The 15,249-nt window shown below is 41.9% G+C and overlaps 1 protein-coding gene across 3 annotated transcripts; it reads left to right on the top strand.

Annotated features, from left to right (window-relative positions):
• Window positions 1-629: 629 nt before the first annotated feature.
• On the top strand, window positions 630-15,128 carry tmf1 (TATA element modulatory factor 1). Of its 3 annotated transcripts, none has more exons than XM_053652562.1 (17): window positions 630-1,027; window positions 1,912-3,197; window positions 3,302-3,405; window positions 4,190-4,316; window positions 4,532-4,637; window positions 6,476-6,618; window positions 7,166-7,332; window positions 7,673-7,829; window positions 8,074-8,166; window positions 8,317-8,473; window positions 8,664-8,856; window positions 9,245-9,314; window positions 9,436-9,528; window positions 9,990-10,112; window positions 10,829-10,978; window positions 12,738-12,863; window positions 13,351-15,128. In XM_053652562.1, the coding sequence occupies exons 2-17, from the start codon at window positions 1,947-1,949 to the stop codon at window positions 13,489-13,491; spliced, it is 3,201 nt and encodes a 1,066-aa protein (XP_053508537.1). In that variant the 5' UTR covers window positions 630-1,027; window positions 1,912-1,946; the 3' UTR covers window positions 13,492-15,128. The 3 variants fall into 3 exon arrangements, with proteins under 3 accessions (XP_053508537.1, XP_053508535.1, XP_053508536.1); XM_053652560.1 differs by having other exon boundaries at window positions 630-1,218; XM_053652561.1 differs by having other exon boundaries at window positions 633-1,218; window positions 10,832-10,978.
• The last annotated feature ends 121 nt before the right edge of the window (window positions 15,129-15,249 follow it).

Raw genomic sequence — 15,249 nt, 5'->3', positions numbered from 1 at the left:
TTTAAAAAAAGAAAGTGAGGCGAATGAGTGTCCTCTGTAGGTGGAATATCGTAACTGAAATCTATAGTGGTTTACAGATTAACCCAGATTAACACATTGCTAAACATTAATCTCAACACTGCTGTATTCTTATCTATCATGCATTATATTGAGGCATAGTCAGGCCTTTAAATTATTATTTTTTGTGGTAATGTTAGAGACCCATCAGGTAAAGCACCGTTTCGTGCTGCTGCAGAGGTTTATATATATATATATATATATATATATATATATATATATATATATATATATATATATATATATATATATATATAGGCAAATAAAGCCAACCTATGAAACCTTTTATTTATTCCAAAAAATCCCATCGAAATCTTCACATTCTCTAATATATGGTGCACAGCATATATTAAACTGTTTGAGCTGTCCTCGAATGCATTTAGTCACGTGATAAATTGATATTTGCTCTGTAAACAAACACTATAAATACCTTGTTGAGTAACTCTGGTAGCATTATTTAACAGCAATATAAAAGATGATTTTTAATGACGTTGTTTAAATGTTTTGAGTCTGAAATTGAACGAAGACATATCTGATAGATAATAGATTAATAAAACGCTTGTATTTTGCCTGTATACTTGTCCTAATTGATGTATTTATTATTATTCTTAGGAACGGACAGGGCTATGTTTTGTGGGCGGGGCTACGAGATGACGCCATTGTTTGTTGCTACGTGGACCGGAAGTAGAAGCGTCGCTACTCGCCAGCTCTGGACTTGTGAGCTAACTCCAAAACAAAACCAGAGGAGAGAGTTCACAGCTCAACGCTGAGCAGGATGTCGGAATGACGCCGCGTTGTTTTGTCTGATTCTGTCCGACAGAGGTTTTGGGCACTAATCGGACTGATGTTTGATGGCGAAAATCCGACTGTGTCGAGTTTGTTGGCCGAAGAGCGGCCTAGCATGCTAACAGTGACGCGTTAGCCGCTTAGCTTACTGTGACAGTCTGCTCTAACTTCAGCTTTGTGCGACGTAAGTGAGGATTATGTTGTTAAATACGATTTTCTGCTGATAAGCCGCGAGTAAAATGAGTTGGTTCAACGCTTCCCAGTTGTCCAGTTTCGCTAAACAGGCTCTGAGCACCGCACAGAAATCCATCGACCGAGTTCTGGATATACAAGAAGAGGATCAGTGGGGCGACGCCATCACACCTAGTCTAGACGGTGGGTTTTAATGTATGATCTGCAAAAGCCAGATGTTTGCTCAGGTGACAGCTGTCCACTCCGTCTATGTATGCACTGTATATCTCCCCTGATGAAAAATCCAGCTGTTGCAACACTGGGGGGCTCATGAACCACCTCTGAGGCCATTTTCCAATTTCCTTATCACTTAAAAAAAAATTGATGAATAAATATATGAGATTTTTTTTTCCGCTGTGTGTGTCTTGTTTACAATGTGCCATTGAGAGCAATGAAACTGTGTTTCCGAAAGCTTTCTTCCTTTCTGATAGCTGGTCAGTCTACATTTTTTTCAACCGAGAGGATGATGTAGTTAATAAGCTTGTAATAATAATTGGTTATTATTATTCGTCATGATAGTTGTCATTGCACGCAATGATAGATAGATATATAGATGGATAGATAGATAGATAGATAGATAGATATGTATACTTAGTTAATCTTTTAGGGGAAATTTAGGTGCTAAAACAACAAAAGTTACTGGGTTGCTTAAAAATAGGTTTATGTTTTAGAAATCTTATTTGGCAACACTGCATACTTATCGTCCGTCCTTATTTACACTCCATACACTCCTGACAAAACGCTTCGTCCTGGTCAGGAACCAGTGGATCCGTGGTCTGTCTCGAGGACCATTTGGCATTTGCTTGATTTCTGTGTCTTTTTTTTTCTTCTTCTCAGATGTACCGAACAAGCCAGTGTCCACAGGATGGGGTATGAACCAGTGGGATTCTCCTTCAGAAGAATGCCCGACGACCCTCACGCCTTCATCCGAGGCCATCACCAAGCCCGTCACTCGCACCGTGGTGGATGAAACCGAGAGTTTCTTCAGTGCCTTCTTGTCTCCTGTAGACGGGCAGCCGGTCAAGAAGACTCCGGTGGTGTCCGTGGCGCCGACCAAATCCTACCGCCGGCCGCAGGAGAAATCGGAAAAAGAGACGCAGCCCGCTGCCGAGGATGACGTCGACTCTTCCACGCTTTCTCAGGAAGATCTGAACAAACAAAGCAGCGTACAAGTAGAGGAAACCCAGCCAGAGGAAGTGAAGCCAAAAGAAGAAGTGTCTGTTCTGGAGTCTGTACTGGAGCAAACGGAAGAAACGGAAGACGCTGAGAGCAAAACAGAGGCACAGGATTCCACTTCGAGTCCACAGGTCCCAAAGGTGGACGTGCCTACGGAGCCCGAACGTGTAGAAAAAGTCGAGAGCTGTGGTTCCGCCGAACTTAAGAGCCCGGGGAAAGACTCTCCCAAAGACACATTGTTGGAATCCAAAGACGCTAAAGCAGAAGACAGGCAGAGTGACACTCCGTCTCCTCCTGTGAGCGCCTTCTCATCCGGTACCTCCACCACCAGTGACATCGAGGTGCTGGACCACGAGAGCGTCATCAGCGAGAGCTCGGGCAGCTCCAGGCAAGAGACGGCTGAGGCTAAAGCGGGGCTGCACCTCATGCAGGGCTCTTTCCAGCTCCTCTCCGCTTCGACGTGCAGCGATTTCCAGCGCCTGGATGACTACCCGAAGCTGACGGAGAGCTGCGGGTCCTCGTCTGACGCTTTCGAGCGCATCGACTCGTTCAGCATGCACTCTCTGGACAGCCGCAGCGTCAGCGAAGTCAACTCGGACGACGAGATCCCCGGCAGCCGCACTCTGGCATCCGTTACCGCCGGAACCAGCCCGCTCCCGGCTCTCCCGGCGCCGCCGACCACTCAGGAGCAGGAAGACGCAGAGGGAGGGACAACCGACTGCGTAAAGGACCAATCGATGGACGAGATGGAGGAGAGCGGGCGCAGCGCAACTCCGGTGAACTCCGAACACCCAGAAGATCTGCCGGAGGAGGAGCAGGAATCCGGGTCATGTCTCTTGCTGTCTAATGAAAGAACTGAACCTGAAGAGTCACATGACTCTGTGACATCACCCATAACTGAGGAGCAGAAAGGAGCCTCCACCTGCCAGCTCCTGGAACTACAGAAGGTCTGAATTTGGCACATTGGTTGTATTGTATTGTTGAAGTTTCTCTCTCTCTCACACACTCACTTTCTTTCTTTCTCTCTCTCTCTCTCTCTCTCTTTTTCCAGATTGTTGACGAGCTCACAGGCAGGCTGGAGAAACGAGAAGCCCAGCTGCTAGCTGTTAGCAAAGACAAGGCTCGTCTGGAGGAAGAGTGTGATAACCTCAAAGAGTGGGTTACTCGCTTTTTTTAAAAATTATTATTTTTATTTTTTTTTGGAAGATCTGGTTGGATGTGATGGTTTGCTGTTTGAAAGTCTTCCGAGTGTTCGTGTCCGTATGTGTTTTTGAAATATGAATGTCAATGCAGGTCAGATAAACCGTTGGAGCGTTCATAATATTTGCTCAGGTTGAGGAAAGTTCTGCACTCCACTCAACTGATAAATTAACACGGAACCTCGCTCGGGTTGAGATATATATGCAGTGTATGTCATTATTTGTATTGTTTTGTGTTATTTCTAACGTCATATATTTGTCTTTTTACCGGAACCCCTAATTATCAGAGGATTTCTCTAGTCTAGAGCCAATTTTTGGAGAACCCTTAAGGCACCAGACGTAGGATCTTGTATATCTTATGATTCTTGTAGCAAGTAATTAGCATTTTTGTGCGCTCAGCCTTTCATAAGGGTTTTACAGAAATGCACCGATTGGTCAGCTTTGTAGAAATGTATGGTGTTGTGAGCCATCTGTCAGAACTTCCTTAAACTTCTTCGTTTTAAAGCTGATCATGGCCTGTGTGTGTGTCTTCAATGCACTATATTTGCAGGTTGTTGGTTCCAGGATTTGTGTTTTTTTTTTTAAAAAAAACCCCACTTTAAACCATTGCTGTTGAATGCTGGGGAAGGAATCCATCCATATCTGGTATTATTTCCTGTATCGTTAGGAAAGCTGCAGTAATGCGAGTTGCTCTGGTCCACAGACGGACTCAATGTGAGGTGTGTGAATATGTTCTGCAGTGAGATGATCAGTCTGAAGGAGGAGAGCTCCAGCGTGCAGTCCCTCAAAAACGAGTTCACGCAGCGCATCGCTGACACGGAGAGGAAAGCTCAGCTCGCCTTCAAGGAGCGGGACATCGTCAAGAAGGTCAGAGTGCGTCTCTTCATTGTGTAGAAGTGCACATGTGCCCTCTCATGACTTTTCCTTTAGCCAGCAAGGCGCTGTTCTTTTGTTTAAGCCACGTTATTCGATGTTTTTATGGTTTGATCATCCTGTTTAAATACGCAGAACAGGGAACGGGTTCATAGGCCTGAGTAAACACAGTCTACTGTTATTGTTCACGTCATGCGCTGTTACTCCAGGAAATCAAGGGTCTTCGAGAAGAGCTGTCGACCAGGTTCAACTCCACCGAAACCCTGGAGCTGATCAGAGAGAAGGAGGAACAGATCAAAGGCCTTCTAGAAGAGGGTAAGGACATTTCAGGGCAGATCAAAGGCCTTCTAGAACATTGCCACAGCAGATCAAAGGCCTTCTAGAACAATGACTACGTGTACATGGACAGCAGTAATCAAATTATTGACCTTACTCTGATTAAGATAATAATGTGATTAAGGTGTTTGCATGAGTCGCTTTTAGAATACTCCTGTCATGTTCCCGTTTTACATGTTATAGAACATAATTCGATTAACAGCCCGCGTCATTACGTCACCGCGCAACGCCGTCCGACGTCCCTCCAGAATTTCACGTATCAACATACAGTTGGTCTTCGTTATGGGACCGTATACAGTTTTGGGTGTTTTTATTTTTAATTTTACCAAGGCTTTAAGTGCAATTAATTATTAGTCATGTTGTACGTGCAAGTAGACGACTGCTTGAAGCCGTGGGCTGCGTCTCAAACCGCCTACTTATCATCTATATAGTAGCCCAGATACATTTTTCCCCACCACAGGCCCATAGTAGGCAAGTATGCGGTTTGGGACGCAGCCGAACTCTCTTGTTCGCCGTAAAACTGCTGTGTGTGATCGTGTCCTGTCGCAAAATGCGGTGAAAACTCTCACACGACGTTAATATTGTGATGAAGGTGTTTACATGTCTGTAATACACGTCCATAATGCGACTAAAACAGGAATACTCCACACGCCTTAATTCCATTAGAGCTTAATACGAGTATGACCTTAATTAGATTAATGTAATTAAAAATTGCTGTTTACATGGTAGTTTCTTAATCAAAGTATGGTCTTAATCGGCTTAAGAGTGGATTATTGTTGTAAATGCAGCTATTGCCACAACAGATAAGAGGTTTTCTAGAACATTTTTGGACAGATCAAAGGCCTTCTAGAACATGTTTAGGACAGATCAGAGGTGTTCTGGAACATTTCCGCAGAAGATCAGAAGTGTTCTGGAACATTTCCGCAGTAGATCAGAGGTGTTCTGGAAGATTTCTGCAGAAGATCAGGGGTGTTCTAGAGCATATCAGAGGTGTTCTAGAACATTTCCGCAGGTTCTAGAAGAGGGTAAAGACATTTCCAAGACAGGTCAAAGGCATTCTGTAACATTTCCAGGGCAGACCAAATGCTTTTCAGAACATTACAACGCAGATCAAAAGTCTGCTCGCTCTAGAGAATGATTTCAGAGCACATCAGTGGCCTTTTGGAGGTTTATCAATGATTCTAGAGGTAGATTTTATAGCTTTCTAATGACCTCTAGACAAATCTGAATAAATTCTAAGTGTGCAGTTTGTTATGGCTCTACAGATCATCTATATTGTTGTTATTATTATTCTTATTATAACCCAGCTTTCATCAGGGAAAAAAAAGACGAAGTCCAAATGGAAGCTGAAACATAAGTATGGCGAGAGCTGATAAAGTGGAACAGAAAGTTATTGATGTTTTCATGCTGCACAGCGTAAATGCTGTGTGTGAAAGTCTGTGCATTAACAACACAATAGCAATACTTCAAATGTAAACTAACGAAAAAGGAACAAACGAAACAACTGATAACGAACAGAAGCCAGCTACTTGTAAACGTGAGTAACGATAAAGTCGCGAAGTGTCGCTTTATCATAACGATATCATTTATAACGTCACTCTGTTCTGATCCGGCTTCTGTGTTTCTGTTTCCGCTTCTTCACTCACCGTGACCTCGAACTATCCGTGCAGTCAAGTCAACAGACCAGATCTTATCAAACCATCCAACCCAAATGAGTTAATGATTCAGAAGTAGCTTGTAAACAGTAACGCGAGGCATGTTTGAAATACTCTCTCTCTCTTAACCCTTTAAACCGATCAGCCGTCATCTTCCACCAGGCGAGAAACTGTCCAAGCAGCAGCTGCAGCACTCCAACATCATCAAGAAGCTGAGGGCCAAAGAGAAGGAGAGCGACACGATGATCTCCAAGCAGTCCAAGAAACTCAAAGAGCAAGAGGACGAACTCCAACAGCTGCAGCAGGTCAGAGAGAGATTCGTATTCTTCTACAGTTACATAAATGCTAATAATTAAAAATAAATAAATAAAAGAGAGATCATAAGAACTGCATTTTTAAAATTTTTTATTTATTTATTACTGCCCTTCAGAAGCTATATAAGATACGTACGTATGTTTTCCAGAAGACAAAATGATACAGATTTACACCGATCATCCTGTTCAAAAGTTTACACCCCCCCCCCCCCTTTTACAGCCTTTTGTAATAGTTGTGTACGAGTCCCTCAGTCGTCCTCCGTGTGAAAAGATGGATCTGTATGTGGACTGTGTGTAAACATCTGTTATGTGAAATAGCTTATTCAGGGCAATACTAAATAAATGTTTAAAAATGCAAGAAAATAAAAAAAGATGAACGTTTTGCCGATTCTTCAAGGTGTATGTAGTTTTATGACCTGAACTGTATATAATTATATTGACGTTGTTAATTTGGCGTCATTGGAAAGTAATCAACTTCAGAGTGTTAACAGTAGTTAATGTAACAAAAAACAATGCCAAATGGTGTGTTGTGTAACAGGTTCTGGATGCGAAGGAGGAGATTGAGAAGCAGCACAGAGAGAGCATTAAGAAGCTGAACTCTGCCTTGGAGCGTCAGGAGAAGGAACTGAGCAGGTTGCAGACTGAAAATGAGGAGGTGCAGGAGAAGAACCGGAGCCTGCAGGCCGCCCTGGACGCCTCTTACAAGTAAATACGAGCACAAGAAGGTTAAATCTGAATGCAAGATAAAAATAAACAGATGCACACACTGAAACAGAGTTACGGTTGTTTCAAGCTTTTTATTCCTCTGTCCCAAGAGTTTGTTCATGTTGCGCTAAGGGCTTTGACTCGGTATGGAACACACATCCGTGATTATCTGAATGATCTCAACGTTTTTACAGACACTTGTTGTCTGTACAAACACTGATGTCATACACACCCTTCCTTTCCAGACTCTGTCCGCCTTCTTCATAATCCAAACAGAACTGAAACGCTACTGTTTTTTTATTTGCGCTGTGTGTGTGTGTGTGTGTGTGTGTGTTTTTAGGGAGCTTGCCGAGCTGCACAAATCCAATGCTACGAAGGCCAGCGAGGCACAGGAGCTGGCTCTCTGCCGCGAGGTCCAGGCTAAGGAGGAACTCAGTCTGGCATTGGACAAAGCCCAGGAAGAGGCCCGCCTTCAGCAGGAGGCGCTGGCCAATCAGGTAACCAGAGGGAATTACTGTATATTGGATCAATTATTAATCATTATTATCAGGTCTGGGGAAAAAAGGGGTGGGCAGGGGGGCTAAGTCTGAAATGAAGAGGGTTTTTTAAAACTTTTATCCACTCGAAAGCCTACGAAAGTGAGTTCCACACACTTAGTCGTCGTCGTCGTCGACCCCACCACACACACACACACACACACACACACACACGTATGTGACGCTGGTCTTCCTGTTGTTTTAGGTGGCAGATTTGAGGATGGCTCTGCAGAGAGCTGAGCAGCAGCAGGCCAGGAAGGAGGACTACCTACGAGAGGAGATCAGCGAACTTCAGCAGGTAAGTCCCACCACCAAATCCATGTTCTTTCCTCTATGAGAATTCGCTGCTGAAGCTGCTGCCATTTTTCCTTTTGAGTTCTTTTAAAGCATGGCATCACAAACCGTTAATTAATTTTTTTTTTTTCTATTTCTATGTTTATCTGTTTAGAGGTTGCAGGGGGCGGAGAACAGAAACCAGGAACTAAGTCAGAGCGTTACCTCGGCGACGAGGCCCCTCCTCAGGCAGATTGAAAATCTGCAGTCTACTCTCGGGTCTCAGACGGCATCCTGGGAAAAACTGGAGAAGAACATCTCGGACCGCTTAGGTGAAAACGCGGCATGGGAAAGTTACTGTTACTTCCTGCTGATTTTCAGAGCTGATACTCTTTCCTTGCTGATTTGGTGGATTCAATTTCAAGCTCAAACATGTACATACTGTATATAACGCATGGAGAATAATAACTCTCTCGTCCCTCCTGTTTTTTTATTTTTATTTATTTTTTCTGGCTGGAGTAGCTGAGGCTCAGGCCCAGCTCGCTGTCGCGGTAGAGAAGGAGCGCTCTGCGACAGAGGAAATGCATGCCATCAAGGCTCAGCTGGCTTCTCTGGAGTCCCAGAATTCCTCACTGCGGCAGGAGAAGGGACGGCTGCAGGGGCAGTTGGACGTGGAGAAGACACGGCGAGAGAAGCTGGAGAACGACAGCAGCAGGTGAACGGTTTCTGTCTGGACGAGAGGCCTGGAAATCCTACCATAAGCGACCGATCAGAGAGCTTGTTTTTACGTTTTGTGAAAATTAGCGAAGAAAAAGCAGGAAATCCCAGTGAACAGGTCCGGCTAACACTTCAAGATCAGTATTGGAAATAGAAACGTGTGAGAAGCGTGTGAAAGTACAGGAAAAACCTGCTTTTTTTCATTTTCCCCCTTTTTTAAATGAGTGTAATAGTACATAATTAGTATATGATCTCACTTAGACAAGTTGCCAGTGTGTATATGATTGCGTATTGTACACATGAATCACTGTATGTTTAAGTGTGCAACTTCCTTTTTTGTGTGTGTGTGTGTGTGTGTGTGTGCGTGTGTGTGTGTGTGTGTGTAGGGAGCGTGTTGAACTGGAGAATCTGAGAGGCGAGTACACTCGAGCTCTGGAAGAGGCCAAAAAGGAGAAGGTACTGTCTGTTAACCATTAAGCACGCACACACACACACACACTCTCTGACTCACACACTCACTCACTCACTGAGTGTTTTTATTTATTTATTTATTTATTTATTTATTTATTTATTGCAGCTGCTGTTAACAAACCAGCTTGAGATGGAGAAAGTGAAGGTGGAGCAGGAGAAGAAGAAATGCTACCTTGCACAAGAGGCCTTGAAGGAAAAGGTTACACGTTTTTATTTAGAGGGAGTAGCTGTTATTTGGGAGGAAAACCTCCCGTCATCCTGCGAGTAAATAGATATTAGATATTCTCCAAAAATGTGTCCGTGGTGAATAAATAAACCACTGCATCAGCGTGTAGATATTTATTAATCCAATCTGCTGTGTGGGGTGGGGGGGGTAAAAAAAAAAATTAATCTGATTGTCGCTACAGGTTTCAAAGATAAAAAGCGTTATTAATAAAGGTGCTCTGATAACGTCTTGGGTCTCAGCTGTGATGAAACCGGCGCAAAGCACGAGTTCATCACAGCATTCATAAACATACTGTACAGCTAAGATCATTCTAGAAATGTTTCCAAATAATATTGTAACATTGTACCATGAGTGGTTTATGTTGTAGCTCTTTGCACAGATTGTAATCGTGTTCTGCCTGTGTGTGTGTGTGTGTGTGTGTGTGCACGTTTTAGGAGCGGAAGGTGCTGAGCACATCACTGAGCGAGCCTCCGGCATCCTCCACTCCATCACTCTCTCGCTCCAGCTCCATCAGTGGGGGGGATCACAGTGGCATACACACCTCCCTGCTCTCCCACGTCAGTAAACTAAAGCCTATTTCTGTTCCTTATATTCTGACCTCTTTACATTTGAAACAAAACACATATACCATGCCCTTGCCTGGTATATGCCTAACTACGATAAATTGACTCCACCATCAGTAGCTAGTCTGAAGATTAAAGGTGCAATAGGTCTCTAACAGTTAAACGGATAGAGTCGAATACAATTTAGTGTAGCTATTGTACTTTCGCAACTTTTGTCTCATTTAAAACGCCTTCACCACGGTCGAAAGGACATTTTGGTGGGAAGTGGAATTTCAAGTACTTGTTTCAGTTAACATTTTCTAAGTAATTAACACGTTTGCCATATTAAACAATGTTTGTTTGTTTATTTATTTATTTGTTGGTTCAGTTTACAGTATATAATAGCGCCTTTGGAACACCCCAGGTCACTCCAAAGTAGCATCAATTAAAACAAAACATATCAAAAAAAAACATTTTAAAGAAGAGTGGTATTGTGTGAAAAGAAACATTTTCAGCTAAGATTTAAAGGAAGGAAGGATTTTTAAAAAATTTATTTTAAATTTACCATCTATTATTTTAAGTCTTAGATACCATATATCAAGGAGTGTTAGCATCATGTTAGTATCACTTCACCTTTAAGTTTACGATTCTGTCCCTTTTAAGTATAGGCTGTTAGTAATTTCTTGCTGTTATTTACTGAAGTTTTTTTTTTTTTTTTGCTGTCGTGAAAGCAGGAGGACTGTCCGGATCACTCGTTCGCCTCCGTGACCCTCGGTGGGAGCAGCCTGTACGAGGCGGCGCGTCTCAGCGGAGGCTCCAGCATCATCGAGAACCTGCAATCACAGCTCAAACTGCGGGAGGGGGAAATCACACAGCTCCAGGTAACCTCCAGCTACCTCAACACACACCCCAGGGCTCTACGGTAACAATTTATTGTAGGAGCGCTCCTAATTACAAAAATTTAATGTGCCACAATATAACGCACAAGTAGGCATGAGAAAATTTGAGCTTGTCAATTATGACAGAATTTAGGAACATAATGTGAGCCATGACAAATTAATTTACCTTCTGATAAACTAAATGTAATATTTTCAGTTCATTTTACAGATTGTCTGGAAAAACAACCGTTAACCTGTTGCACCTTGTAAACAAATACAATAAACATCAATGGTCAGTGTTTGAAGTCTGCTCCTCTTAAATATATTTAAAGCTACACTATTAGACATTTCCCACTGTCATGGTCCTGGGCTGGAGTCAGTTCTCGAACCGCTCTGTGTATATTGTGTATGTATCTGAATAATCTCATATAGGATGTGATTGGGGGAGTTCATTTACCCATCAGATGCAAAGCGCTTTAGTTTAATGGTGTTCATAACTGATGCTCCGATCAGGACTTTTACAACCGATACCGATCCAGATACCAATCTTTTTTTTTTGTTTAAGCTTTAATCAGGAGGTCTGTCATAAACAGTTAAACGTAAGCTCTCTGCTCATGGTCACTGTTAATTGAATTAAAATAATAGCAATGAGAAATACTGTTGGTTAATTGATAAATAAACAAACATAAAATATTTATTTGTAAATATCTTAAACAATAAAGAATCCTAATTAAAAGTAGACTAACACAAGCATAATCCATAATTAGGAAAAAGGCTAATAGCTTTCTAAGGAAATAGCGAAGTTTAATGTCAAATTGATATTAAATGCAACCCATGGTAATCAAACATCATTTAATTTCTCATTTTATTTATATTTTATGAAGTTATTATAATATCTATATTTTATATTAAATTATTTATTTATAACTAAACACATTTCCTGTCTTTACATTTTATTAGTTTCGATTGTTTATAAGTTTTAGATCGGTTCCCCCAGTACAGTGTTGCCATGTCTGCTGATAACATTGCGTTATTTTGGGGGTTTAAATCAAAACATGGAAACTGTACTTGACTTTTCTGGTGATATCTGGCAACCCTGAGTTTAAATGAAGTGAATGCGCTGTCTATTAGCGTCGGTGAAGGGAGAGCTGTAGCGTACTGTATGTTTACAGACTGAACAGTTGCTACTCTTGATTATGATTGGTGAGGAATTATTTAATAAAGAAGTTTGAATTTAAACCCACCTTGTAGCGTCAGCGTTATTATTAATTTACCGCTGTGTCTACACGAGCAGGTCACAGGTTCAGGTCATTTTGCGGGATCAATAAAAAATGGCGGTTTGTGAGATCGGGAAGTTGAGAGAAGCAGATGATGTACAGTGTTACTCTTCATCATAATGGCTTCTTTGCAGTATTTACACACTTGTTCGGTTGACTGAGGTGATGAAAAGCAGCGTGAAAGTAACTGTTGCGCGGTGTAGATGCTTTTTGGAGAACTCCGAACAGGTCACTCGCTCCGGTGCGAATAAATATTTATTCCCAGTCGCACAAAGTACTTTTCAGTCGCAAATGCGAGTGAAATGGTCGCACTGTAGAGCCCTGCACGCACACACACACTGTTTTCATCTTACAGTGGTCGTCGAAGTCAATTCTGCTCTGTGGGCTTCAGGTGTAGAGAACTTCAGATATAATTTCCCTTACAGAAATTCCCTAATATTGGTCCATTGTGTGTGAATCTCACATCAATCCCCCTCATGATGTAGGTGGAGATCTCAAATCTAGAGCGGAGTCGCTCGGCGATGGCGGAAGAACTGGTGCGGCTGACTAATCAGAACGATGAGCTGGAGGCCAAAGTGAAGGAGATCCCCAGGCTCAGAGTGCAGCTCAAGGTGAGTTCAGAGTGAAGAAGCACGAGGAGTTGCTCTGAACGTAAAGCGTCCAGCCATTTTGTCACTGATTTGCAAAACAGCCTTTACGTGTAAATGAATGTGAATGGAGTCCCAAATGGCTGCCTATTCACTATACATGTCCACTACATAGTGCGTGTGTCCAGTAGAATGTGTCCATTTGAGATTTAAACTCTTAATTGTTGGAAAAACCGACACGTAGTATTATATTACATGTAACATATCGTCATGTCTGTTTCAAATCTCTCGTGCGCCTTAAACGGTGGATTATTTATTTTTTTGCTTCTGAACATGTAAATAATCTTAAACTTAGAAACTTAAATAAATGAATACTGTACTAACTTCCTCAACAGGGTTTTTATACTGATGGTCTCTGACCCAGTGAACTAGCATAAAAGTGTGCTTTTATGCTAGTTACGTACCCCTGATAAGGGAACTGTGGCGTGCTTGTATGTGTTGCTCTCCTCAGGACCTGGAGCAGAGACACAACACCATCCTGCAGATGTATGGCGAGAAAGCGGAAGAGGCCGAGGAGTTGCGGCTCGACCTGGAGGACGTCAAGAACATGTACAAGACCCAAATCGACGAGCTGCTCAAGAACCAGAAATAACGTCAGTCGTTTTCTTCGCACGCAAGCACACGGTCTTGCTGACGGACGTCGAAGTGCATTTACTGTAAACGGACAAAGTCGGTTATAGTGCAGGAAAGCGGAAGCTTTGTGGTGTGTAAGAGACTCCGTTCATATGTATATTTTATCTCATTTGTGCTCTGTATTTTCCTGATCAGCTGTATAATCTGTAGTTATTTATGGGGTTGTGGGAGCAGACGTCTTAAATCTGATTTTTTTTTTTCTTCCCCCTCAAAGTTCATTAGCAGATTTGAAACAGACAAGCGCTTGTCTCTTAGTGTGGACCTCAACCTGATGCACTTTTAAGATAACGTCACTTAAGCCTTTAGATAGCCTTTAACTGTCATAAAAGCCTTGCATCTCTCATTTAATAACACCCATATTAAAGGAGCGGTTTGTTATTTTCAATGCGTTGCAATAGAAATGAAATATTGACGAACCTTCACTTTATCCAACCATACATACATATGTATGTATGCCCCATGTGTCAGAATTAAATCAGAATTCTGTTTGCTGGGGGTGAAGCTATTTTTTCTGGGCCAGAAAACTCTAAAACAGAAGCCTTAGATAAATAATCTAGCCAGACTCTTCACGTGACAGTAATGCTAGTCTCAGTTTTTTGACGATGTCTTTAAGTTGTGTGATGATTACATGTCTAGAAACACTTTCAGAATTACATATTGCACCTTTAAACATTTCTGCTCACACACCCTTCAGTAATTGTCAGTTCATTGCAAGCGATGAAGAAACACTGGCAGTCTGTAAAGAGTGTAAAGACACAGTATATATATATATATATATATTTCTTTTTGAAAGCAAGCTATGCTAACTTAAAATAAATATAGTCATAACACTCGTGAAGTAGAAATTACTCTCTCGTTAATACCTTCCTATGTAATGATCGCTATTTTGAAGAAACGAAGCTCTGAGTGGAGTTAACTGTCAGATGGGGTAGATTGGATAAGGTTAGCGCTTGGACTAAACTCTTTCATTGCGTTCATGATTGAAAAAAAACATGATGGAAAATCATCTCCATCATCAACTCTGTCATCAGAAAGCAGGGTCCGTGGGTTAGCAAACTCCGAGAATCATCTCGCATTGAACTCATTGGCTTTCTAGAGCAACGCAGAGAACGGAACAGGAAAAAAGTAACAAAAAGTGACTCAGTGAAGTATTGGACCACCACGAGCCGAGTCACCGGAATAGCTTCAGTGCACCGTGGCATCACTTCTACACGTCTCTGGACCTGTAATGGAGCACCTTGTTTGTAAAAGATATATCCCTCATTTGGTGGTTTGATTTTGGTGTCTAATATGTCACTTCAACATCTCTCACTAGTGTTCATTCAGGAGTGTGGAGGCCAAAGCATCTGCTTTACATCATGATACATCATCAAACCGTTCGGTGAGCCCTCTTGCCCACTTGGAAGTGACCACGCCCATCAGGAGAGAAACGTTTCATATAATTAAACGCCGTCTACGTCATAACAGCTACCCATTTTTCTTTTAATCTGTATATAATATTTTTAAATTCAACCCTTACATAGGCCTGTGTTAATAGTCATGGATAAGGATCCACTTTTTGTGTAAATGTGTAAATAAAAGGATTATTGCCCTCGTTATATATTTGATTCATTTGTTTTTGGTCACTTAAATTAAAAAAAATAATAATAATTATTATTATTTATACACCTTCATGCATCCAGAGTCTTTAGATTTATTTTAATTATTAAAACTGCAA

Source organism: Ictalurus furcatus, chromosome 21 (assembly GCF_023375685.1).
Source record: "Ictalurus furcatus strain D&B chromosome 21, Billie_1.0, whole genome shotgun sequence".
Taxonomy (NCBI): domain Eukaryota; kingdom Metazoa; phylum Chordata; class Actinopteri; order Siluriformes; family Ictaluridae; genus Ictalurus; species Ictalurus furcatus.
Note: the sequence above shows the minus strand (reverse complement) of the source record. Positions and strands in the feature narration are given on the sequence as shown.